Consider the following 27,458-nt stretch of genomic DNA (forward strand, 5'->3'; position numbering starts at 1 on the left):
TTTAGTTGTTCACTGTATTCTGCTAGAGAGGAATTAAAATACAAAATATCTGGAGCAAATTATAGTGGGCTCACAACACACCATAAGTGGTCAGGAATCCTGAATAAAAAAATAATACCATTGGTACAGTAAAATAAGCACACTGGGCAATTCAAACTTTGGTTTTTAAGTCATCTTCTACTTGACTGCCAAAGTAGGGGGATTAACTTCTGTGGTACAAGAAGGGTTTGATTGACTATGGAATTTCTTTGGCATTTTTACATGTATAACATAAGTAACTGGTGGCAAAAATATATTCTGAGCCAGTTTCTTTTTGCCTTTCTTCTATAATTCATTAAATAATTCATAAATCAATGTAAAAAATCTGAAGGCCTCTGCTTTATGTTTAAGGAATGAGGAGTTTCCAAACTCTGTTTAGTGGTGGAAACTGAGAGTACTTGTATGAAGGAATACTTAGCTTTTGTCAAGCACTTTCTGTCAAAGAATTTCCAATTTCCCAGTGAAATGGAGTGAGGGAAATGAAGAGTGTCAGATGTCTCAGTCACTGAGTGACAAAACCAAAGCCTCTATTACATGTAATACCTGGGGGTGGGGCTGCAGGTCATTATAAATACATTGATAAGTTGATAAAATGATCTTTTAGCTATTACACTTGACTATCCAAGCATATTTTAGTCATTCTCTATAGAGCAGTAATTAAATGGCTCATTCTTTACTACTTCTCCAAGGTATTCCAGTTCTTTAAAGTGTCATTGGATTTCTTAAGGGCCTGTTGATAACCCTTTCATCTCTCTAACAGAATGCTCATAAGTGTCCATGTGCTGAGAGTCACGTTTGGGGAGATAACTCCAAAAAAGGGGGGGTTGATGGGACACTGAAAGCCTTTGCAGGTGAGTTGGTGTTGCAGTGATCAGTGAACACACTCTCATTGTTTCTCTGCATTAACACACTCAGCTGTCAGTTTTTCACAATCTTCTGTCAATTTTTCATAATCTTCTGTGAGAAGCACAGAGACAGATACAAAACACAACACTTTGAGTGTTTCCACAAGGCGACAGGGAGAGTAGGAGAAAGAGGATTATTTATTGGCACAAAGCATCCTCAGTGTCTGCAGCTACTTGACCCAAAAGAAAGGATTTGGGATTACTTTTCTCCCCCTCCCCTCCAACGTTTACATACTCTTTAACTGTGGGTTTCTCTGATGTTTCAAGAATGTTTTCTGCCAGATTTCTTTCTGGAGGCCATCACTCTGTCTCTTCACTTTTCTCTGAGCTCATTGCAGTTCTCCAGGACAGAAAGTCTTCCTTCTGTACTCTCTGTACAGTGTGTGGCAACATGGGCTGCAGGGAGGATTCCTAGGACATGGATAGGGAAAAATAACTGGGAATGAAGCTGTTTGAACTGAATAAAGATGCAGCCACTGCCCAGATGCTGTATCTCTGCCAATATCCCGGGATAAGACCTGTGGGCTCATGCTCAGCATGCAGGTGATGCAGGGCAGCATCACTCCTCCAAGGCAGGAAGGTTAGGAAGACTATGAAACACTGCTCCTAACTGCAAACACACCTTTGAAAGGTTATTTCAAGGTTTCCAGAAGAGGAAGGAGATGTGCTGGGGAGACAGGAGTGACAGGTGCTGTTACAGGTACAGGCTGGGGCAGCACTGACCGTGTGTAAGGAAGCTCCACCAGCATCCACCATTTCCAAACCCGGGCTCTGCATCCCTTCCCCTTCCTTGTACTGCTCTGTGCCTTCCCACAAAACATTGCTGCTTCTGAGGCACAGCAAGGCACAGAACAGAGAAGACAGATTTGTTCTACCAGCCTTGTCACCTGGACAAATGTGCAGTTTTCTTTGCTAACAAATCACATGTGGAGCAAGAGGGCACCTGCCCAGCGTGGCAGAGGCTGTAAGTCACCACCAACAGGGCACTTCATCAGTGCCAAGTTAGGAAGAGAAGGAAACACAGCCACTGTGGCCCCACTGCATGTGACCTCATACCTGAGAGACATCCAGAACCAACCTAATTCATGAAGATTGAAAGCAACTGAAACCAGCAACAATAAAAGTGATTAATTCCAGGCTTATTCTAATGCAGGACACTGGAGAGCCTGAACCAGAATGGATCAGCTGCAAACAACTTGAGGGTATTGATGCTGAGGTTTGGAGAAATACTTCCAGTGTTTGTCAATACTTTAGTGTCAATACACTTTAGGCCATCAGAGCTGTGCTCTCTTTGCATGGAATGAGGAGTAATGGACAGCAGATAAAGTGTTTGTGGGAAGGAAGCTTATAAAATGGAAGAGCAAAATACATTTTCATTAAGAATTCCATTCCTCAAGAGCATACTGAGCTCAGCGGATGGGAATGGCTAAATGCAGGGAAACAGCTCTGTTCATAGTGCACTGTGTAGACAAACCCCTTTATTTCATGACCATAGGGGATTTCTCATCAATCATCAAAGAGAGGACTCAGGTGTCAAGGCAGTGGGAAAAGAAGCATAGGTGCCTCTAATTCCTGGTTGCAGAAGAAGGAGCCTGTGACACGAAGGAAAATGCTGTGCCTGCTGGGTTGAAGGGCTGCAGCAGCACCACTTTCTGGTGCTTAGGTCAGTAGGGTCAGTTAAAGTCTCAGGAAAAAACATCTTGAACCTCAAGTCCAGCACTGGCAAAGGTACCACAGAGAATTTCCTGACTGGGCCTTGCAACCAGGACAAGAGTTGACTAATTACTGGGGTTTAAATCAGCACTGATATGAGAATGGAGTTGCTGCATTAGACCCACTTAAGAGAGAGTCACTAGACAGTTCTTTAAGTTGGAAAGAACTTGAAATTCCTAATTACTTTGGCTTTATCCAGAAGTGTAATGGATTTAATTCTTTACCAGTGCCAGACCAGGCAGTCAGTAATTGCACTAATAGCGTTATCTCCCTTCTTAAAAAATGTCTTATCTAACTAATGGCATTAATTTATATGCATCTGGTATAATTGGAGCTTTCAGGCCTTTTTATGATCATATACATGGTTTTGTCTTTCCTTTGATTCTTTCTGAATAGTGTCTTTCTTGGTAGACAAAATCCTATTTTTATCTCTAGGTTTAAACTGTTTCCCTGTTTTTTAGCAGCAAGGGTAAGTTATAATTCTAACAAGAATGTGAGTGTGACCCAACAGTTCTGCCCCTGCCCTGGGCTCTGCTGGGAGGAGTGAGGCTGCTCTAGGTGTAAAATATTAGCTGCTTCTAATATTCCACTTCAAGCACGTAAACGAGCAGTGGTTTCATATCAGCTATTCCAAATTTACTTGAATTTTCAGAGTTTCAAGATTTCTTTAAAAGAAAGGAGCTGTTCTGACATCTTGTACTAAGCTATCTACAAAAATCTATTTCTCTTTCACTTGAGTTTCCATGGATTATTTTGTCATGCCAATTTGTGACACATCATGATACTTACCATGAACTTGTCACCTTTTATCCAAGAGTTTTCCCATTGCAGCTATCCAGGCTTTTTGAGTGCATTTGCTCAACTGTGAGATTGAAATTCAAATTACTTCTATGCCTTTTATAACCCCTGGAAGTATTAATTATGTTTCTTCATCATCTTTTTCAGTATTTAGACATTTCAGAGCTTGGGAAATAGATATTTCAATAGGAATGGCTTGTTTATCCCATACAGCTTCTTGAGAGAGGGAGAAGTTTCTTCATAGGAATTAATTTTTATTGAAGTCACTAAACCCATTAATTTTTGATTGAAAAAGCTACACCTGGCCATTTCAGTACTGAAATGTAACCTGGGAATTACAGATAACACCCTTCATTTGCCTGTTTTCCCACAGGGGCTGAATCCCCTTTGGGGATCAGGAGACACTGGCACTAATCCCAAATCCCTTTCTTTTATGTTGATTATTATAAACAGTGATTGTATCCATTGAAAATTCCTCTTATTCCAGCCCATCTCTGCCCATGAGAAGCTATGTAGTGAAGTGGTAGTTTAGGAAGGGCAGGTCCTGTCTGACCAACCTGATCTCCTTTTATGATCAGGTGACCCGCCTGGTGGATGAGGGGAAGGCTGTGGATGTGTCTGCCTGGACTTCAGCAAAGCCTTGGACACCGTCTCCCATAGCATTCCCCTGGAAAAGGCTTGGACAAGGGCACTCCCTGCTGGGTTAGGAACTGGCTGGAGGGCCAGAGAGTGGTGGGGATGGAGCTGCATCCAGTTGTGATCTGGTCACCAGTGGTGTCCCCAGGAATTAGTGTTGGGCCCAGTCCTGTTTAATGTCTTTATTGATGATTTAGATGAGGGGATTGAGTTCATCATCAGCAAATTTGCAGCTGACACCAAGCTGTGGGGGAGTGTTGATCTGCTGGAAGGCAGGAGGGCTCTGCAGAGGGACCTGGCCAAGCTGGATCCATGGGCTGATTCCAAGGGGATGAGGTTCAACCAGGCCAAGGGCCGGGTCCTGCACTTTGGCCACAACAACCCCCTGCAGCTCCAGGCTGGGACAGAGCGGCTGGAGAGCAACCAGGCAGGAAGGGAGCTGGGAGTCTGGGTTGATAGGAAGCTGAACATGAACCAGAGTGTGCCCAGGTGGCCAAGAGGGCCAATGGAGCCTGGCCTGGATCAGGAACAGTGTGGCCAACAGGGCCAGGGAAGTGATTGTTGGCCCGGACTCAGCACTGGTGAGGCCACCCCTGGAGTGCTGTGTCCAGTTCTGGACCCCTCAGCTCAGGAAGGACATTGAGGGGCTGGAGCAGGTCCAGAGGAGAGCAACGAGGCTGGGGAAGGGACTGGAGCACAGTTCCCATGAGGAGAGGCTGAGGGAGCTGGGGCTGTTCAGCCTGGAGAAGAGGAGGCTCAGGGGAGACCTCCTCACTCTCTGCAACTCCCTGACAGGAGGGGGGAGCCGGGGGGGGTGGGGCTCTTCTCCCAGAAACCAGGACAAGAGGGCTGGGTTTTCAGCTGTGCCAGGGGAGGCTTAGGTTGAATATTGGGAAGAAATATTTTCCAGAGAGAGTGATCAGGCATTGGAATGGGCAGGCCAGGGGGGTGGTGGAGTCACCATCCCTGGAGGTGTTTAAGGTGAGACTGGATGTGGCATCAGTGCCATGGGCTGGGAACCACAGCGGGGTTGGATCAAGGATTGGACTTGATGATCTCAGAGGTCTTTTCCAACCTGGCTGATTCTCTGATTCTATGACAATGCTGTGCCATATCCCCATTTCAGTGGCAGCCCCCTTGCTCTCTGTTTGGTTATTAGTTACCTATTGCTTCAGAAAGGTGTCACTCAGTATTTCCAGTTCTCCAGTGAGCATCTGTCTTTGACTGTGACAATTCAGATAAACCTTCACTGTGCAATGAAATATCCATGGTTTTCACCGGAGCAGAAGGTTACATTTAGACATGAACATGCTGCACTTTGGGCCATGTGCAAGATCCTGATTCAGCTCAGAGTGTAAATTAAAGCTGAATCTTTCGGCTTTAAAAATGACCCAAATTCCATATAATTCCTTGGGAATGCCCCCTTTCACTGTGAAAAATATTAAAGTCTCAGCTTCATCTTGCTGAAGGGAAGAAGAAGGGAAATGTTTAGGACAAGAGGAAAAGTAATGGATTTGGAGCCAGGATAGGGGGGACTTTTACCATCAGCTCAACAGGAAATTCCAGGAGAAATTGCTGAAGTACAAAAATTTAAGGAACCTCTGGGAAAATCTCAGCCCAGCAACCAGAGACCAGGACAGCAAGTGCAGTGCCACAGACCTGGGGTGTTCTAATCACACCTTGTAATAAAAGTTGTAATAAAAGCTCCTGTGCGGAGCCTCCAGGGACAGCCCTCCAGGAACCTCATCCCCGTGCAGCCGGAGCAGGACACAGCCTGGCATTCCATGGAGACATCGTGGAGACCTGACCCTACCTGACGATCCTTGTAACTTCCATGGCTCCCAGTGCCCCCTTCCAGGAGGGAAATAACAGTTTTATTCATTGACTCATCACTCAGGAAGCCACGGGGACTTGACCCCAGGCACCCTGAGACTCAGCACATCCTTCCTCTCCAGATACTGCAGTTCAAACGTGGTGCCAGAGACAGGGAAGAAAGCAAAATTCCATCTTCTTCTTGAAAAAACAGGAAAAGTGGGCTTCCCTGTCTCATACCATGTGTTTCTTGTCTTGCTGGGGAGGGAATTTGCTTTTCTGTGTCAGTTTTTTACTTTGCCTGTTCATATCACAACTGCAAATCCTGGAAATGCAGCCCTAAAACTGTAGAGAAAGGACATAAAAATGTGAGTTTACTTTTAACAGGCAGGAGTAGTTTCACTGTTTCATGGCATGCTGATAATGTAGGCTTGGACAGTCAGGATATGATTTATCTTCATATGAAACCTGGCATGATTTTCCCAAACACTTTGAGTTTATGATAACACATCTTTTATTTCACTTCCTCCCATTGTTATACAGAAAACATCACCTGATGACTGACTGCAAAACACAGCATTAAAAGTTCTCCAAACCAACTTTTATTATGCACAAGTAAAAACAAAAATGTGTAATGAGTTGCCCTGTGTTGGAAATACTCGTTTTACATGTGGTCATCAAATAAATGGCAGTGAAGCCCCAAACTTCAGCCATGGAGTGTACATTCATTGGTGCTCTTTAGGATCAGCAATCACCAAGTGTTTGACAGCATAAAAGTTTTAAACAAGAGAATAATAAAAGCTGAAGAATTAATTGATTTGGTTTCAATTAGTTAAGAGAACACTATTATATTTAAAAAAACCCAAACAACCAAGTATCTGAATTCTCAGCATTTCAGCTGCCACAGGGATGATTATGATGACCCAGAAGCTTTAAACTTTTGAGGACAGAGCAATGGGGTATTCTTAAAAGCCAGTTTCCATCTGCTTTGTGGTGGTGGTTGCTACAGACTGCACAAAGAAGTCCTCAAACACCAACCAACCAACCAAAGAGTAGAAATGAATGTGTACAAATGGCTTTCTAATGAGCAGAAATTCAGCAATACCTCCCCACGTTTTTGGAGGTAACAAAAGTTTTCCATGTTTGCAGAGCTCAAAACTTTCTTTATTTCTCTTACTTTTGTTCAGCCAAGGATAAAAGTTGAGGTGACACAAGAAAATAAAGTGTACAAGTAACCTGGAAGGCAGGCATTCCCTCAACTCCCAGTGTGGGCATTTGGACTGACAGGGGCTGCAGAACCAGGGGATGTCTCTATCTTAGCAAACAAAGTTGGGTGTGGCAGCAGCTTTTTAACTCTGAGGATATTCTGCCCTTGAATAGGAAAAACCAAACAGAATCAGTAGGTCAAATCACCTCATTTCTGTTAAAAGGAAGGTTGTAGAAACATTCCTGTTACATTTTCAGTGGCCATCTCTGGAGAAAGGGAACAAAGCTGGCTTTACAGTGCATGGATAAAAGAGCTGAGAACAAACAGCAGCTCCAGCACCTCCCTGGGATCAATAACAGAAATGTGAAGTCCAGTCCCTGAGCGCCAAGCAAAACTCCTTTTGCAGCCACAGGCACTGGATTTGGTAAAAATGGATCATTGTAAGGCCAGGTCTAATAGTGCGTGTTTTATTATCTACTGCATTAAATCCCTGACACATATTTAATGGGATTAAATCTGTCTTCTGCTCCAGATTTATACAGCACTGCGAGGGCATAAACTTTATTAAAGCTCCATGTAACAGATATCTGAACCCTAACTAGGAAATCTCATTTTAAAACATCACATCAGTTTTCCATTCTCTATTTTATCCCTATTCAATCACCACTTCCCATTAATTTATATTTTTATTCACTTCCCTTAGCTCCAGCAACTTCTCAGGTGCTCATTGAGGCAGCTCTGCACTCACATGCTAATCCCAAGCTTTCTCCAGATTGGTACAGGAATCATTCTGTGCCTGGCAAGGAGCTGTATTTCCTCAGTAACTGTTAAAATCAATGAGACTTGACATATTCAGTGCAAAAGGGGACTGTTCTTACAGAACTATATTCATAGAACACAGAATTCTCTCTGGGTATGAGTTCATGGGGAAGTTTTTCCTGTAAAAATCAGAAAGAAGAAGGAAAACTTATCTCTATTATTTTCTGCTTTACTCAGCAAAACCCGGTATTAATTTATGAAGAGGCACATCTTTCCCTTCTCTTTATTTTGTTCTGCTAAATGAATACATGCATCTATTATGATCCTTGTCTAACTGCAAGCAGACAAAGCATCTCCTCTCTCTTGGGCCAGGCTGGAACCCAATGTTCTCTGCAGGTACAACGTGATTGTGTGGCCTTTGGCAAACAGCTGTTCCCTTCCCTGTCCCTGCCTTGGGCCAAAAAGGAACCAGGGAGTTTGTATTCAGGAGCAGGATGTAAATATTCAACAGCTGCTTCAGGACTCAGGGGCCAAATTCACAGTTGTGATTGTTGGAGCAAACGTGTCTGGGAAAATCAATGCATAATTAATTGATTTGCTCACTCAAACCTTCAGTGCTGATTGGAACAACCCCCAGTTATGGAGATTTTTTTGCTACCAGCTGTGGCTGTAAATGAAATTAGTTTGGCCCATATGAATGTATGTTATTTACAGTCAGGTCAGGTGCTGTGTGTTCCTCTTCTGTAAGCCTTTAATAATTAGAATCCCAGAATGGTTTGGGTTGGAAGGGGCCTTAAAGCTCATGTGCCATGGGCAGGGACATCTTCCCCTGACTGCTCCAGGAATTCCCTTTGCACTGTTTTCACTGGTGAACAAAAGGAGCTGGGTTTTCCTTCTTTCACCCAGCCCTCTCTCAGCTCCTTCTATCTTCCAGTTCCATCCTTGCCTGTAGATAAATCCTTTCTGGTGCTCCTTCAGAGGCTGGAACTTCCACCTCACCTGTAGATGGAAAAGCACAGTAGGAACATCAATGACGACCCTGAAATATGGCCATATAGGAGCCCACTCTATAACTACTCTATAACTACATATATCAGGAGATGAATGTGACATTCCCATCTTTTTCCATGGTTCACAGCATCTTTTTTTTTATAATTTAAATGTAGAGCATAAGCTTCAAATGCACCAGGCTTCATAACATTTGTACTAATGCTGCCAAGCCACCCTCTAAAATATTTTATGAACCATGAGAACATTTTAATCTGTTGGCATTTCCTTAATTAAGACAGTTTTACTGCTGCCTGAAACAGAGGTGTTACATTAGCTGAGTATCTCCGTGCTGTGTAAATTATGGCATCTGTCTTCTAAATAGAAGTTTGCATTATGCATGGAGGAATGAACTGGTGTGCATTTAATTTAAATGGATGATCAGAGTTTTTTTTAAAATTAATATCTACCTTTCTAGGAGATTTCCATTCTGTTGAATTGGGTTTTAAAAAGCACATTACATGAGTGATGTTAGTGCCTCTGGATTCATAACATTAGCATTTCCTGTCCCAGTGCAGCCCCTGAAAACATCAACTGGAAAAACATGGATTGTTCAAGATTTACTGCTTTGTTGTAATTCTAAGAAAGGCTGCTTAGGTCAAAATATTTGTTACCTTACTGTGTCCAGCTGCACAATACAACAAATTCTTTTGCTGTGATTGTATATGCCAGTGATGAGTTAGATCAAATTATTCATACATTTCATACATAGAAAATTCAGTGAGTTTCAGGATCTTGCATTTTTCCCTAATAATACACATAAATATTACATATTCCCACCCTAAAACACTTACTACTTACAGCAGGTAGAGCAATTATTCTGCAGAAAGCCAAGTTTTCATGCTTTTAAAAAGGTGTCAGAGTTAAGAGCTGATTTACACAGCCCTTGCAGTTGCTCTGGACGTAGCAGTTCATCCACACAGCATATGTTGGGGTGGCGGTCAGGGCAGCTTTTAAACTATTTATAGCAGAACTGAGGAATTATACTTCAGTCTCTCAGTTGAAAGGCAGCTTATAAAGCCTGATAGTTTATGTATTAAAACTGATAGAAATGTATACATGTCTGGAAACAGCTCCTGCCTGCCCAGACCACCGACCCTTTTTGGGATCAGCAGCTCCGGGGGCTGACGTGACACAACGTCGTGCTGAAAACAAGCAGTTTCCTCCCAGGAAAGGTCGGGGCTGTTCTGGGAGGGTTGGAGATCCTCAGATCCTGAAGACGAGCAGAGGCAGCAGAGGGGGAAGTCGCTCAGATCTGAGCCTTTAATCAGTGCTAACGCTGCTCTGAGCTCCCAACAGCTGGGGCTGTTAAACTCGGCATCAACAGCTCTGCTCGGAGCTCCAAGTGCTCCCAGGGAACCACTTCAGAGTAACTGATGTGCTGTCTTCCTAATAGTGGAGGAGAGCTGGAAAAACTGGCACATGTGGGCTCTTTACCCAGGTGCTGGAAGGAGAGGCTCCTTCCTTCCCTGCTCTCAGGCATCAGGAATGGGAAATGAAGGTGTTGCAGCCAGGGAATTCTCCCTCCAGAGGGAGAGGTTCGTGTCTCAGTGATCTCATAGGATTTCAGATCTGATCTTACCTAGGGAAATCTTGGAAAATTTCCAAGTTTCTGGAGAAAACCTCAATGGACTATGCTGGAATTTCCTTGTATTGGCCTAATCCTTATATCTTATTCTTTTTTCTGGCGTGGGGATTTCACCCCTTGCCACTCAAACCCTGAATATTATTGCTGGTGCTCATTGTCTGTAGGAGTTTTCATCAGTCCAGTGCAAATACTGTATTTCCTGTTTCCTGCAGCATTTTACTTTCTCAGCTGTAATGCCTGGAAAATCAGCACAAGATTGCACATAAAGTATGGCTTTACTCATGACTGGGAGGGACCAAACCCATGAGGTGTTTGGACTCGATGATCCTTGTGGGCCCCTTCCAACCCAGGGTATTCTATGAGTCTGTGAGTCTGGGGTTATTACTAAAGTAGAAAACCAAAATGTTGGGGAAATGGGAGAACTAGAAGAATTAATTGTTCCTTACAGTGGTTTTGTATTTTTTTTTAATTCTTAATTTAACTTCCTAATCCGAACTTGGGTTCATCTTGTAAATTATTTTCCTAAATGCTCCTGATGTAGTTTTATTTTATTGATATCCTCCATGGAAAACATGTTTGTTTCTCTGACATTTTTGCAGCTATGCCATGAAAAGCTCTGTCAGTTTCCTGTTCCATGATATTATTTTCCTCTCATAGACTTTTCTACTCAGGGCCATATCACAGAGATACAGATAGTGATGGGAGTCATTGTGGATGCTTCCTCACCCTACCACAGTAGGATGTGTGTCAGTGCTTTTCTACCTTTTTTATGCTTCTCTTCCAGATCCTCACCACTTCTCTTTGGAATCATTTTATTCAGTGGCCAACCTGGAAAGGCTCCTGTGCCTCTGCTGGCTCCTAGATCCCAGTTTCAGCACTATGGCTGCACACAGCCAGTTTTACTAAGCCCAGACCTGCTCCCAGACCTTTCTCCTCAGCCTCCACCCCACACAGGAAAGCTCATGGCTCTAGAAATGACGGCATCAGGTTGGATATTAGGAAAAGCTCTTCACTGAAAGAATGAGTAAGCATTGGAATTGGAAGCCCAGGGAAGTGGGGAAGTCTCTATCCCTGGAAGTGCTCAGAAAATGATTAGATGTGGCACTTCATGGTAGGGTTTAGTGGACATGGTGCTGTTTGGTCAAAGGTTGAATTTGACAACCTCAAGTTGGGCCAGGACCAGGGGAGGTTTGGGTTGGACATCAAGAAGAATTTCTTCCTGGAAAGGGCTGTCAGGCACTGGAAGGGGCTGCCCATGGAGGTTTGGAGTCCCCAGCCCTGGAGGTGTCCCAGGAAGGCCTGGCCATGGCACTCAGTGCTCTGGGCTGGGGGACAAGGTGGGCATTGAGCACAGGGGGGATCCATGGGCTGGGAGGGCTTTTCCAACCTAAAGGATTCTGTGATTCTGAGATGAGGATCTGAGTGGGTGAAGTGTACCCAGGCACCAAGACTGTCACAGCTCTGTAGGTGCAGCACTTGGAGCGGGATGTGCTCCAGTGCCACATGTCCCCTGCCCTCTCCCTCCCTGCCCCAGCAGGTCGATGGTGGCCTTGGAGCAGACTGTGCCAGCCTGGCTGCCCTCCCACATTTGCCCCCTTTGGCCAAGTCAGCGGTGCCAGTGACGGGGAGTTGAGCTGAGAAGGCTCAAGGATGTTTCCTATCCCAGGGATCCCAAAAGAAGACCCTCCTCAGCCCCAGCACTGCCGTGGGGTTGACTCATGTTCTTCTCACTTGACAAGTACACGTGTGAGTGATTCACCTCAGAGTGCTCTCCTCCCTCTCACTTATCCCTGCACAGAAATTGGACATTGTGCCCGTGGAAATTACAGGTTCTGTGAGGAGCTGCTCTGGGGGTGATTCACAGAACAGCACAACAGGCCCTCTTTGAGGCCTCGAGGGATGACTTCATCCCCTGCTGTTGTTTCAGCAACAGAAAGCAGCTTTACTTAGGATGACACTTCACATAGATATATTTTTTTATCCATCATCATCCTGGTTTGGTTGGTTTGAATCATTAAGAGCATGAGACTAAGAGATAGGTTGCACCCTCGGTTTGCCACCAAATGCTGGAGGTCACTCCAATGTCCTTCGATGTCCTTTGACATCCTGAGGCACTTTTGCAGAGAGCTTTGTGTCATGGTGTGGAAAGTCAGGAGGTGATAACACCTAGGGATGGGGTCAGCCACAGAGCTGGGAGACAGGGGTCCAAGCTACACGTTGTCCTGAGCAGTCAGCAACAGAATGGACACGGCTGGGAGGGACCACCATGGGGTCACCTGTCCCACCTCCCTGCTCAGGCTGGGGGCTGAACAGCAGTGACAGATGGGTGGGGAAGGATGATTGAAGTTGCACATATTGAGTCAGCACCACAAACACAGATGGCCTGAGAGGAACAGGCCCTTGGGTTTCACCCACATCCAGTGTGGGGACACACACAGGGGAGGTGACACAGCCCAGTGTGACCACCAGCAGCTACCCTGCCTGCAAAAAGCCTGCTTGAGGAAATATGCTTAATGGTGGCTCTTGAGTGAAGTGTTTCTAGCTAGAATAGGACTTTTTCAATTCCAGATGAGGTTATATTTTTAATGGGACATTAGTTAGCGACCTGCAGGTACGTGCTTTGCAGGGATGATTTGTAGGGGTGTTTGCGGAAAAACAGCTTTTCGTAGGCACTCACACAGCTCCTTTGGAGAACTGGAACCCAGCACCAAACCCTGCTCCTTAGTCAGCAGCTCTGCCTCAAGAACTGACATCCAGAGACAAGGAGAGAAAGCAAATCCACCTGATTATTCCGTTCCCTCCTCCCGGAAGGATTTTGTAACAGATGAAACGCTGCCACACAGCACTGGCTGCTCCTGCCTGAACAACTCCCTGTGCAAGGAGAGAACATGGAACCTGGGTCTGGTATCCAGCTGGGAGACACTGCCCAAAATACACAGCCCTGGGGGAAACTGTAATTCCAGATATGCAGAGACAGAGGCGAAGATACCCCAGGAAAGCCTCCCAAGGAAAAACAAGTCATAAATTTACCTTGAGAGGCTGAATCTCAAATAGTTCTCCCAAAGGATTTTTCACCTTTTCATAAATGTCGTAGTAATAATAGTTCAAGTATAAAACCTATCCAAGTCTGGGCTCCAAAACCTGAAGGTTTGGGGTATCTGTAATAAGTCATGATTACCAAAAGAACCCATACACAGCACTGAGCAGTGCTGGGTGTTTTCCCTTTAGTAAGGAAAAAATGTTTCTCCCTACAAAAAAGCATTGAGCAAAAATTCCTGAATGGGAACAGCTTAGGGACTGGGACAGGAAGGGAAACAAGTTTGATTTTTTTATAGGAAATTGAAAATTATTCCATTCTAATACCTGTGCTGACATTTATCTTGGTCTGACAATCAGTCACAGAACAAGTTATATTTTCCCTCCAAGTTTCCCTGTCTTTGTGGGAATTTTTCCAGCCTCGGGTGATCCATGTGTTATAACACATGTTAAGGGAACTGCCCGGTTAAATCCCTTCGCATTCTGCTGGAAATTTACCCCTTCATAATTCCCTGCCACGTTTTGTGCAGCCTCAATGTGCTGCTGCCACCAGATGGCACTTGGGGTGGGTTCTGTTGGGAAAAGCGGAGCAGGAGCTCTCCAAGGCAAAGCATTCAAATCAATTTAAAGGCAGAACAGTGTTTACAAACAAGGATTTTGCATAACAAGGGCCTGCTTTCTTTGCCAGTTGGATTGTGTAGGAGCTGAGAGGCAGCGTTTCCCCGAGCAGCACGTTTGCTGGCGTCATTTGAGGAGGAATGCTGTGCATGTGCAGAATTCTTCCTCGTTTTGCACTGAAACATAGGAAGACGAAGAGCAGAGAGTCTGAGATACGGTTTTGCTGACCTTGAGTTCACAAGGTGCTGCTACTGCTCTGAAGTGGAACCCGGCTGATGAATATCAGTAGCACATTTCTGCTGCAAAATGAAAAGGAAAATTAAAGATGAAAAAAAAAAGGGGGGAGAGGAAAGGGAAGGAGAAGGAAAAGGAGGAGGAGGGGGGGAAGAGGGGGAAAAGGAAGAAAGAAGAAAAAAAAAAAGGGGAGAAAAATGTCCCTTAGGTTCCAGCTGTGGTTGCAGCAAGCAGAACAGGGGCTTTGTCTGCTTCTCTTTCCAGGGTGAATATGATGGAAATACATCCCTTTTTGTCAGGTGTTCTCTGAAATGGGAGTGAACACCAAGGCAAAGGCCTCCTGATTTCCTGAGCTCTGCCTTTGCTTTGCAGAGTGTTTCTATCAAGTAAATTTTCCATGCTGGCCCTTGCAGCAGGTATGGCACATGTAGGGCCAGAAATTCCGTGAGTTTAAAGGGGAAAAAAAACCTAACAGACAATAAAGCCAAAAAGGAATGGGCTGGAACCTGCTCACAATTGTAGCTACAGCTTTTTGAAAGCCCTTTTTGTTCCCTAGGACTGAATTTATTTCATTCTACATCAGAAATTCCTGGAGATCTATTTTAAATGTCACCTTGTAGTGAGCATCAAACACAGACATGGCACAACCACGACTTTTTGACAACCAGTTTTTGAAAAAACGTAGCTGGAAAGTGAATTTTTTTGCAATGTGAAAGAGTCTTCCCAGGCCACACAATAAAGTAATGGAATAACTATGCTCCTCAACAGATCTGAGTAATACAAACGCAATCGTGAGCCCTTTTCTTTACACTGCTTTTTGGAAAATATCTTCTTCAGGTGAAAGATAGACCCAAACATTAATAACGCATCTTTTCCTGTAGTAATTCAGCAAGTAAATGCAGCAAGGGACTTTTAAATGCTGGTTCACTGACAGGCAAAGCAAAGTTCACAGTTCACAGGACCCTGTCACAGTATTCCTCAAAGACAGGTTTCAAGATCACTCACCCCAAAGTATTTGATTAGTGCCACTTGTGTGCTTCAGTAAAGAGCTGAACATGAATTAATTCAAGATACAGAGGATACTTCTTGATTACATGGGGCTATGCAATACAAAGCTCACTACAACAAAAGGCTTTAAACAGAGAACAGGATTAGCTTTTCCAGGGGGGGAATGGAACAGGTTTATCACACAATTCAAACTGCACCTTCTCCTCTCAGGAGGCAGCACTGCCAAGGGTAGAAATGCACTCACTTGTCAATACAGAGAAATGAAAGTGTCCTGAGCGGGTTGAGGATCAAAACTCTGCTGAAGAAAACAGAATCCACTCCTGTGCCCGTTCCAAAAGAGTGGGGGAGAGGTTTAAAAAACAAATACACAGTTCTTCAGTCCAAGGCCTCCCTTTGTGGTTGACCCCTGAAGTGTCACAAACAGTGAGGGCCCCACACATGGAGGGAGGAATCTATCACAGATCCTACAGATTTTGCTGGGCTTTGGACCTGGCTACAGGCACAGATTGATACCATTTCCTTCTTTCCTGATATTTGGGGCCTTATAAACCACTGCTGCCTTGGATTTTTGTAAACAGACATTTTCATAGCTTTTGTGTGACTCGGATGAAGGACAATTTCCAGGAGCCTCAGTGACACCCAGACACTGCAGTTCTCACCGTGTGGGATCTCAGGAATCCTGTCCAAGGCTGAGGAAGAAGCACAAGCCTCACAGAACCCAGGAGGAGCCTGAGCACAGCAGTTCATCTTTGTGTGGGATTGCTCTTCTTCAGGAAATCTCATGGAGCAAGTTACCTCAGAGAGCTGGAGCTCAGAAGAACCCACAGCAGTTGGTCACAAGCTCCCAATTAGCCCATTTTTAAGAAGTCAAAGATCTCAATTCCTGTTGAGGAACTGGGAATAAACTACATTTGCCATCTGCACTAAGGATGTATTTTGATATGGTGTTTCTCCTTGTGTTCTGAGAGCCAAGCCAAGGGGAAACCTCTAAACAGCTGATTAACACTTTGTTGGAGATCTCAGAGCTGGTTCAGATCATTATTCTCCTCTGGATAAATGACCTGGTTAAACTTTGACAAAGAAACATGCACAAAGAGACTTATGAAAAATGTAACCACTTCTTTTTGTATTGCACTTCCAGAATTTAGAGCTCCATCTCTTCTTTGTAGCAGCAGCACTTTCCCTTTTTACTTTTCCTTTCCAGTAGAATTCCAATTCATCTTTAGACTGAGTGAATCAAGTCCCTTTTGCCTCCAGCTACTCACTGACAGGGTGAGTTCTGGAAGTTCCTTTGTTTTAGAAAAACTGTTCCCTCTGAAGAGCCTGTTTTCAGACTGTGACGGAGCCTCCTCTTGAGAGAGCCCCAAAGCTTCCAAAAGCAAGTACATCTCTTTTGTTGGTTCTTTTCCTTTTTCTTAACATTTCAACTGGAAAAGCTTCCAAAAGCTACTGCATTTCTCTCAGATCTCTAAGGAGAGAGAAGGATCAGTGCTTCTTAGGGGTTCTGATCCAAGTGAAAGCAGGATGCAAAGAGTCCTCTTTGTATGGCCAAGAGACTGGGGCTGCACCATGTTCATGTGAGGCATTTGAATTGTGAGTTTTTAATAGTAACAGGAAATGTGCAACAAAAGCCACCTATTCCATAAGGACAATATACCCTTGAGATTGGATTCCCCCAGTATTCCCAGGGCTTCATAGCTCTTGCTTATGCAACTCTAGAAAAAAAGGCAATATTTGGCAATTATGAAGGAGCAAAGACATTTTTTCACGTAAGCCTTGACAAAAATAACTCTCTTATCTTTAAACCTTCTCTGAGTTCAACAGAGCTGAACTCCATCACTCTGGGGCAGCTGCAGCACAAACTGCTCCTCAGTGGGGGGAGGCTGAGGAGTCACACACAGTTATTTGTGTGTTATTATTTCAGTCTGCAGATCAAGGGATAAAGGACTTTCTGAGGCTCCCAGGCTGAAATTGTAAATAACAGACTGTTCCTAATGATACAGCTCAGCAGCAACACATTTCATCCCCTCCATGTGCTTCCCAACAGCATGAAAGAGAAGGGATAAGAAAAGGGATAAGGAAAGGTTGAGCCTGCCTGACCTCAGCATTTTCTTGTTCAGCTTTTCATTTCCCGAGCTGGAATCTTTACCTAAGACACCTTGAGGTTTAGTGCTGTTTCTCTGGACAAGAAGCAATTGGAATTGATTTGTCCATTTTGTGAGGTACTTTTCTTTTTCTTTTTTTTTTTTTTCCTTTTTTTTCCTTTGAAAAAGGATAGAAGAGTTTCCAGTCTGAATTTGTAGATCTATTTTTAAGTATTGCTGCAAATAAAATGAAAGAACCAAAACTTCCCTCAGCTGTTGTTGATGATAAAGCTGGGGTGTGATTTTTTTCCACTTTTTTTATAAATCAAAGGTTATTTCTCCTTCACACACACACACACACACACACACACACACACACACACACACACACAATGATATTACTAGTTCCTCTCTGGAAATGAAGTCTATGGAACAGCAGTCTGACAACTGCAGACCAACAAGAGTGAAAATATGGTGAGTCAGAGCAAACATGGACTAATTGCACTGGTTCAAATTTATCTTTATGACCACAGGATCAAAACTCTACCCGTTTTCTCAGAGCATAATTTGATTTGCTCGTGACCTGTTTCAATTAATGACTGCCTGAATTAACACTGCCCTTTTTTACCTGCTCTCATGCATTAAAGATAGAAATGTGGTATTTTTGTGTGTTGATCTTGTCAGCAGATAGTGCAGCTGGCCTGAGGATGCTGTACAATTCCAAAAAGCAGGTGGAATGCTCCATGTCAATGTTAAAACCAGTCAGATATACATAGGAATATATCCATTAAAACGTGGTCTGAATGCATAAGAGGTGGGGATTCCAAGCCTTCAGGATTTAGATGTTGTTGCAACTCCTATGAAATGAGTAAATAGGGTTTTTTCCTCTGGGTTTTGTTGATGGCAAGGACATGTACAGGATGATATGCCCTGCTCTCAAACGATTTGTGATTTTATCCATTGGATTCAGACAGAATTAACAGGATACATACTGCACACACAATTAGGGAGTGATTTTTCAGGATGTCTCCCCACTTTTTAATTTTTTTTATTATTATTTAAACTTCTCTTTGAAGGCAGAACTGTTTTCCTAATGTAAAAAAATACTCCTGTGCCATCTGAGTTTCTGTTCATGGCATCCTTGGAAGCAACATGACAATTACAGAACAAGGAATTGATGGTAAAAATCCTTAGTTTTCATCAGTGAGGGGGTCCAATTTAAAATGCCTGTGGAAAGAGCATTTGGACAGGGTGGGATTATTGGGGTGTCCTGTGCAGGTCCAGGAGCTGGACTCAATGATCCTTGTGGGTCCTTCCAGCTCAGGAGATTCCATGAAGAGAAATACATATTTCTGAGGACTTCATATTTTATCACAGTTGCTTATTCTGACCTTTCTCTAATTTCTGTTCCCAAGGAAGTTTAAAAAAGAACAGAATATTATCTGATTTTCATGTTTCCTCATTACCTTATTCTGAAAAGCAGTGTTTGCTGAGATTTGCCAAGATAATTCATTCAGTCTAAAGGATATGGCAAACATGGAAAAACGGACCAACTGGAGCAGAGAAAATATTAGAATGGAAATGTATGGAATCAAAATGGAATAAAACGTCTTAAAATGGAAAACAGCAGGCAAATTTAACTCTGGCAGCTGAGATAATTATTCATTTATGTTAAAAAAAAAACCAACCAAGAAAACACACACAAAAATCTCCAACAGTTTTCTATGAGCAAGTTTGCTTACTAAGTTTTTCTCCAGAAAAGACTTCAAGAAAACTTAGGTTTAGGCTTTTATTTTATATGGAAATGCTGGTATTTGATATTGTATATAATATTTTATTGCTTTATAAGCCCCCAAAAGCAGCAACGTTGCAATGAAATCAGGGAATCACAAGAAATGGTGAGAAACATGGAAGGGGCTATTTTGGCATTTGCTTTCTCTTTGTTTTCAGGGAATGTCCGAAGCTGCACTTTTGGGAGGGGTTGGTTTGTTTACTTTCCCCTCTCAGTATTCAGGGTGTTCTGTCCCTACCAATGAGCCTGTGCTGTCCATCCTTATCTAATGGGAAGCATTTTTGTCTGGCACTTTTCTTTTTTGCAGCTTGTATTTTCCTCCTTCAGTCCCAGGTTCTCCCACAACTCGAAATATTATGTGTTAATGAAAGGTGTCCTTCATTCCAGCTCTGATTTGGCTTCAATCCCAGCTGAAGCACCAAGAAATTCTTTTCTGCACAATTTATAAAATAACTTCTTTAATTAATGAAGGAACAATTACAACTATACTCTCAATTTCATTATATTTATTGCTAAATTACAGTTCTAAGTTCAATTTAGTCCACTTTTTAGAATTAATTACCACTGTCACAGCAAAATTCTTTCTGGTCTTCTCTGATTTCACTCTGAGAGTCCCACACACGTCCCAGCCTTGGTGCCACTGCCACCTTCCCACATCCCAGTCCCCAAGGAAAACTGGGAACCATGTCTTTGAACATCACATTCATTCCTTTATAAACCCACCACTGAGCTTTCCTCTTTCCCCAAAGAAGCAAAGTGTTCCTTGCTAATTTTTCCCTTTTATATTAGGGATATATTTATATCATCATTATTTATCCTTATTATATTATCACTTTTATATTGAGTTGTTTGATACCTTACATCAGCAGTGCTTTTCATTTACAGGACACAAAGACACAGTCCTTTCCCAAGGACTCTGCACAGGAGGACACATTTTTTTGCCTACTAACATTCCCTGGTATCACTTACCCAAACAAGATATACTGGACAATTCACAGAAACTAACAAAAACACAAAGGAAATACCTTTATGAAAGGCTCATTAGAATGAAAGACTTGGTTAAAGTTGGGTACTTAGATGGATTAGCTCTGGACCACACTGCAGGCAAACTTCCAGATTTGGCTACAGAACCTGGAAGAGCCAATTTATCATTTCTTTTGTAAATCAAAAGGCAATTCCTACAAACAGTAATATCAGACCTCTCAGGATCAGCACTCATAAAATTAAAATTGAACTTTCCACTGCCTTGTGCAGCTGCCTTAAAATATGGGCTGTAGTTTTATCATGCTTAGCCTGGGATGTTTCAAATAGTTCAGGAGCTGTTCAGGGTAAGAACATCCCAAGGGCCATCAGAGCCACACATGGGGTGGTGCAACCCACAAAGCTCCAGGGTTGACTGAGAGCTGGTCAGGTATTCCCCCTGTTTGGAAGAAGGGCTGAGGTACATAGATCAGTCCAAATACATTCCATTTAACTAAGAAAAAAGGTTAAATGGTAATATGATCATGTTTTACAAGAGATTATAATGAAAAAGATTTGTGGTTGGAAAGGGCATAAGGAAGTTTGGTGCTTGTAAGTAGAAATCAAATGAACTGATAAGAGAAATAAGATGTCAGGTCCTGAAATTAGGTGTAACCAGGAGAGGGAAAAGAACAAGCCAGAAACATCACAGTTTCTAGAAGATTTCAGGTCTTTGGGCTGTGCTTTCTCTTTTTTGTCCATGTATGCTCCCTCTTCCATGTGTCCTAAGTACATGGTGTGAAAGAGCTTGGTACCTAAACCCGGGTAGGTTTAGAGGAGTAGGTTTAGATGAGATGTGAGGAGGAAACTCTTCCCTGTGAGGGTGGGGAGGCCCTGGCACAGGTTGCCCAGAGAAGCTGTAGCTGCCCCATCCCTGGAAGTGTCCAAGGCCAGGTTGGATAGGGCTTGGAGCAACCTGGGACAATGGGAGGTGTCCCTGCCCATGGCAGGGGACAGGATGAGATGATTTTTAAGGTCCTTTTGCACCCAAACCACTCTGGGATTTTAGGACCTACATATAAACTCTGACAACAGGAAAAACTCAATTAGCAGGATAAAATTCCTTAATGTCTCAACACAACAAAGCAGAACCAAAAAGTGAGGGAGAGAATTGAAGGGGTGAGGGAGAGACTAAGAGAGAAATGCAAGTAAGAAGGAAGTGGCTTTGAAGAGAATTTTTAAAGAGAGAGATGGAGGGCAGAGTTAAGATTGAGCACAAATCACGGCATGACTTCTGAGTCCTTTTTTTTTATATTACACTGACCTAATTAATTTTACATGGAAAAATATGTATCAGAGGCTTTTTCCTGGTCTTATCTTACTTTGAAAAAATTATTTCAGCTGTTTGCTCACCCATGGCAGTGTTAGCCACACCAAACCACTTTTGAAACAGTGACATTTTATGCTTAGTTTTTATGCAGCACCATAAACTTAACTCTGACAATCCAATTTCAGAACTGAACAGGTGAACACAGAATCACAGAGTGTCCTGAGCTGGAAAGGACCCACAGGGATCATGGAGTCCAACCCCCGGCCCTGCCCAGGACACCCCAACAATCCCACCCTGTGCCTGACAGTGTTGTTCAAACACTCCTTGAGCTCTGTCAGAAAATACCAAGACTTGAGACAGTCTAAAGTTAAGGCCTTCCTAAGGTTCTTCCAAAGCACAGTGGGATATTTCAGCAGGGAGACTGGACTTGATGACCTCCAGAGGTCCCTTCCAATCCCAACCACCCTGTGATTTATGTCTTGCCAGTGATGAATCACTAAGAGAATCCCACTTTCTGAATGAGCACCATTTCCTTTCATATTTAAATCCTCCTTGGCACTCTCCCAGGCAAGAATTAACCATGTGCTGTTTGGCTTACAGAAATGGATGGTCTGAGCTATGATGCCAGCACATAATAAAAATGCTATTTTGGTGATTTTCAAATTTAAAAAGGTTAGGCTTGATGTCACTTAATTTTCTAACTGAGGAAATCTGAACAAGCTGGATCTGCTTTTACAATCTGTGTCTTCACAGATAGAGATTGCATATATTATTGATTCCATGAATATGCTTATCTTCCAAGTTTACCTCTTCTTGTTCATTTATGGAGTGTGATGGAGCACACGGGCTTTGTGAGGCACAGACACAACCCCTCAGACACAGAGCCCTCCTTCCCCTTTCAGTGCTGAGCAGCAGCAACACAAAGAACACACCAGGAACATGGTGGAGGGAGCCAGGTGCCAACCCCAGGGCATTTCTCAAGGTTTAATGTGTTTTTCAGACTAATTTATGGTTTCCTGGGGAGAGTATTCCCATTGGGTTTGATGTTCTCCATGTCCTCTGTGGAAAGCACAAGCTGCTCACTGGGAGGTCAAGTTCATTATCTGGTTCCTGGGATCCTCTCAGAAAACCCTCCCAAACCACACAGACAGAACCAAGCAGCCAGTGCCCCCACGAGCTACTCCTCCTCAGTCAGCTCCTCTAACAAGGCTGGGAGCTGAACCAGATACAACTTTCCATTTGGGAATGGAGGCATTTTCCTCCAATCTGGAAAAGAAAGCAGGAAATTCATCACACTTAACCTTTCTTGTGCCTCCCATGAACTCAGGCATTTCTGCCTAAAAGGGGGTGTCTCAAACAGATCCTCACTGTAAAATGATTAATAAGCTTTTATTGTCTCCAGATACCTTAATGAGTTTTGAGTGTCTTACTTTGCATTTTATTTTGCATATAAGAAACAAGTTCACTCGCTTTATTTGTTGATTTAACCCCTGACAAATATTCTGGCTGCCTACAACTATGCAGGTTGCCTCAGTGAGATATTGTGATAAGCATTTCTTTCCACACAGAGCAAACTGTGCTTCAGCAAATATATTCTGGACAAACAGTACTCTGAAAAAAAAAATATTTTTAACTATTCTAATGAAAAATACTGATCAAGTTACTGGGAAAGAAGCTTGGCCTCTTCAAAAACCAGCTAAAGACTTTTCTGTGAATTCATGATCCCCACTAGGACTGGAAATTAGTCTTTCATGCTTCAGTCACCTCGACAGTCACAACAGCCTTTGCTGCACATATGTCAGAGCAAGAGTAACAGTTTTGCCAATAACTTATTTCTACCTAAAGCCAGAACGGCCATGGGAGCTGCCAAAGGAGTCTCTGGCTGTGTCCTCCCCTCACGCCCCTTTTCCCCGTGCTGACAGCCAGAGGCAGAGGGGGAGAAGCTGGGACATCCACCCTCTGCTTGGAAGCTCCGCTCCAAACCCTTCACCCCCCAGGCCGTGCACAGATGGGGACAACGCAGAGCCTGCAGCCCCTCCAGCAGCGGGTCCCACACCCCCTTGCTCTGCTGCATCAGCCGTCCTCCTGAGGCAGCACATCCTGGCAAAGGTGAGAAAGGGCTGACTCCACCAGGAAGGGTTTGGGAAGCAGTGACAGCAAAACAATTGCTCTAAGAAAATGTTATTAATCGAAAACTTGAGAAGTTGAAAGGTGGAGAGAAGAGGTAGAAAAATGAGAAAAAAAATTAAGGAGTCATGAAGAGGAAGGGAGGAGAAAAGCACGTCTTCACCTTCCTATCTTCTTCCTGCAGTATCTCCCTCTGTTTCCCTTTCCTACTCCCGGTTCTCACAAGCATCCCCAACACACACTTGGGATGATACAGGACCCAGACCTCAGCAACTTTTCTTGGCTCGATGCAGCCTTAGCGGGAAGCGGCGTTTCACCAGCGTAGGTTTTAATGTCAGGGATGCTGACGGGAGGGGCGGGGGGCTCTGCTGGGGACCCAGCTCGGGGGGCCAACCCCCGCTGCCAGCTCGGCGATGAGAGCCCGTTCCCAGCTGTGCCGGGTCAGAGCTCGGCTCTCCCGGCGGGTCCCGCTCCCCGCCCGCCCCCGCGCACATCGCTGCTCCCGGGGCGCGGGGCCGGGGCCGCCCGGCTCCACCGCCCGCACCGCCCCGGGGCTCCGCAGCGCTCCCGCGCCCCTCCCGGGGCTCCCTGGCCGCGGGGGAACCGGCCCGGAGCCGCGCGGGGATGGGGCGCGGGCATGGGATGCACAAATGGGGCGCGGGGATGGGATACAGGACTGGGCGCAAGGGTGGGAGGCAGGGATGGGATACAGGAATGGGGCAGGGATGGGATGTAGGGATGGGATGCAGAGATGGGGCGCGGGGATGGGATGCAGGGATGGGGCATGGATATAGGATGCAGGAATGGGGCGCGGGATGGGATGCCGGGATGAGGCGCGGGGATGGGATGTAGGAATGGGATGCAGGAACGGGATGCAGGGATGGGGCGCAGGGATGGGATGTAGGAATGGGATGCAGGGATGGGGCGCTCCCGGAGCCCCCGCCAGCCCCCCGGAGGAGCAGCCGGCGCTACTTAAGCGCATCCCGGCGGCGGAGCCCGGCGGGGAGGCGGGCGCGGCGGCCCCGCGGCAGGGACAGCCCGCGCCCATGCCCGGCCCGGAGCGCGGCGGGGGCGCGGGCGCTGCCAGGCGACGGCAGAGCGGGGCTGCGGCGCGGGCAGGGCGGGACGGGCGAGCGGCGGCGCGGCGGGGCCCGGGCGGCTCCGGGCGGCTCCCCCGGGCCGCGGCCCTGCCCTCGCCGAGCGGGGGCCGAGCGGCAGCAATGGCGGCGCGGGGCCGCCGCCCGCCCGGCCGGCCGCGGCTCTAGGAGGGGACGCGCGGGGCCGCGGGGGGCCGGGTTCCGAGGGGTTATTTATTCCTTCCCTCTCGCTCAAGTTGCCGGCGGACGGGGCCGGCCCGCACCTGCCCCCTCCCCGCGCCGCCGAGCTGCGGGGCGGCCATGGAGAGCCCCGCCGAGAACCCCAGCAAGGCGGCCGAGTACCTGAAGGAGCTGAACAAGATTATCGAGACGCAGCAGGAGCTGCTGGAGAAGCAGAAGCGGAGGATAGACGAGCTGGAGCAGCAAGTGGCCAAGTTGTATCACGAAAATGCCTGCCTGCAGGACGAGCATCACCGGCACCTGGCCACATGCCGGCTCCAGCAGGGCGTCCCCCCCGCGCCCCCGGGGGTGCTGAGCGCCATCCAGGAGAACGCCAGGCACGAGAAGTAAGCGCTCACAGCCGTTCTTTGCCCCTTTTCCGCGGAGGGTGTTTCGATAGCGGGGTTTCCCTTCCCTTTCCCCTTCTGCCTTCGGGTCCCCAAAGCCGCCCCGCGCACCGGCGCTGGGAGCGGCGGGATTCCCTGCGGCGATACCCCGGAGCGAGCCCCGGGCGCGGCGGTGGGATGTCCCCCCTCAGCCCCAGCCCGTCAGGTCTGTCACTCGTGTGTCACTCGTGCTCTGTCCCGGGGTCCCGGGGGGGTTGGAGCCGCAGCGGCACGGCCGGGGCTGCCCCGTGCCCGCGGCTGTCCCTGCGCTCGGGGGATGCCCCGGGCAGAGCAGCGGGACCGGGGCGCCGGGAGGAGCGGGGCGAGCCCTGCCCTTCTCCCCGCGGCGCGTTCGCTGCCGGTCCGAGCGCCGCGGGGGCGGGGGTACCCCGTGGGAGCCGCTCGGCCCCCGGGCGGTGCCCAGGAGAGCGGCCCGTGGCTGCCGCCGGTATCGAAAGTGACCCGGCCCGGGGTCAGTAAACATTGGCCGCTCGCCACCGGGCTGGCCCCGGCCAGCGCCTGCTCGCCCCGCGCGGGGCCGCCTGCGCTCCCGGCCGCCGCATCTATTCCAGCCTCTCTAATCTGTAATTAATCGTCTGCGTCTTTCCAGTGTCGGGAAAGCCGCTTAGTTGCGCGGTTCTCAAGTAGCGGGGATTCGGGAATAGCAGGAACTGAGCTCGGCGCTTTCCCGGCGCGTTTCTACTTCTGGAAAAGTATTTAAGGCTTGGCTTTCCAGGAGCGGAGTGGGAAAAGCATGCGTCGGATTACGAGCCCACTTCGCTGCTTGATACGGCACAATGGGCTGTTTGTGATCCGCTGAGCTCGAATTCCTTAGATTTATAAATACAGACACGGCGGCTCCCGCCCGCCGCCAGCCCCGGGATGCGGGATACGGGACCGCCAGACCCCGGGATGCAGATACGGGACCTCCCGCTTCAGACAGGCGGGGCGGGCGAGCCCCTCGCTCTCCCCGGGCCAGGGCTGCGGGATGCCCGTCCCGCGGGGCCAGGATGCCCGGGATGCCCGGGATTCCCGTCCCGCCGGGCACGGAGGGAGGCACCGGGTGGGTCCGGCCGACCCTGCGGGGACCCGCCGGGGCTGGGGCAGCCCCCGGTGGCTTCGGCCGCATCTCCCTCCTGGACCTCCAGCCCGTGCAGGGGGGGATGCCCCGCGCGATCCCGGGGAGCTGCCCCGATCCCGGGAGCTCCCGCTGGCTCTGGCAGCGCCGCTCCGGCTGTACACGAGTCTGCCGTGCTGGTTCTGCTCCGGAGCAGCGTTTTTCTCCGCTGTGGAGGTTTCAGGAGCCCTGGAAGGGTCGCTGGGCACACGGTGTCCCCCTTGCCTGCTTCTGTTTCCCAAGCCTTGCACTGGCCGGAGCACAGTGGGAAGGGAAGCGGCTCTGTCTCCTCAGCTCCTTTTTTGCTGTCAGAGTTAACACTTAAGGCTTTTTTTGTGATGTTGGGGTAATCACTTTAGACTTTTTTATAGAGATGTCTCTATGAAAACTAAGCAAATAGCTCCTTTAATAGACTGGAGAGCATGCTGTCATTTATCAGTCAATCAATCAATCCCTCAAGGAGAAAGAGCTATTTCCAGAAAGCATGGAATAGTTACACAAATCCTACCCCGTGTATCCAGGTCCAGTACCCGAGGATTTTTGTGGCTGTGCTTCCAGTACAAGACATCAACTCAGCTATCTTGTCCCATTTGTCTCTTGCAAATGACATTACTAAAAATTGTACAAATGGCTTGCCTTGTTTGATAATATTTCTCTTCTGCAGCCCAAGACTCATTTGCAGAGCCCTCCTTGGGCAGGCAGCTCTGGGGACTCGGAGGCTTTTAAGTCTCTTAAGTGGATTTGATGCTGGGATCAGAATTAATCTGGGATATTTATGGCAGAGTTGTACTGCTCTGAGGCGTAGCCTGGGGGCTTAGTGGGGAAGCTGGGAGACAGCTCCCTGTGTCTGGCCGGGCCCCTGGCCCATGTGCAGGGCCGGAGGAGCCACATTTTCAGGGCCACCTCCATCTGAGGAGCACTGTTGTTCCCCCTCCTCCCTCCACAT

General features: G+C 46.5%; 2 protein-coding genes and 1 long non-coding RNA gene across 5 annotated transcripts in view; 2 read left to right on the forward strand and 1 right to left on the reverse strand.

Annotated features, from left to right (window-relative positions):
• Positions 1–27,458, forward strand: part of LOC116792417 (prophenin and tritrpticin precursor-like) — a 610,102-nt gene that overhangs the window by 180,870 nt on the left and 401,774 nt on the right. The window lies entirely within an intron of this gene.
• LOC116792425 lies at positions 6,421–25,471 on the reverse strand. Of its 2 annotated transcripts, none has more exons than XR_004359120.1 (3): positions 25,133–25,471; positions 13,182–13,375; positions 6,421–8,868 (listed from the first exon to the last, which is right to left on the reverse strand). It is a non-coding gene; the product is annotated as an uncharacterized LOC116792425 (long non-coding RNA). The 2 variants fall into 2 exon arrangements; XR_004359121.1 differs by lacking the exon at positions 25,133–25,471 and adding an exon at positions 14,387–14,448.
• The window catches only part of IQSEC1 (IQ motif and Sec7 domain ArfGEF 1), a 338,913-nt gene continuing 336,452 nt past the window's right edge, over positions 24,998–27,458 (forward strand). Inside the window, 1 exon segment of the mRNA XM_032699314.1 lies at positions 24,998–25,356. Within this exon segment, the coding sequence (XP_032555205.1) occupies positions 25,091–25,356 (266 nt within the window). The 5' untranslated portion in view covers positions 24,998–25,090.

The sequence above is a fragment of the Chiroxiphia lanceolata genome, chromosome 11 (genome assembly GCF_009829145.1).
Source record: "Chiroxiphia lanceolata isolate bChiLan1 chromosome 11, bChiLan1.pri, whole genome shotgun sequence".
Classification (NCBI taxonomy): domain Eukaryota; kingdom Metazoa; phylum Chordata; class Aves; order Passeriformes; family Pipridae; genus Chiroxiphia; species Chiroxiphia lanceolata.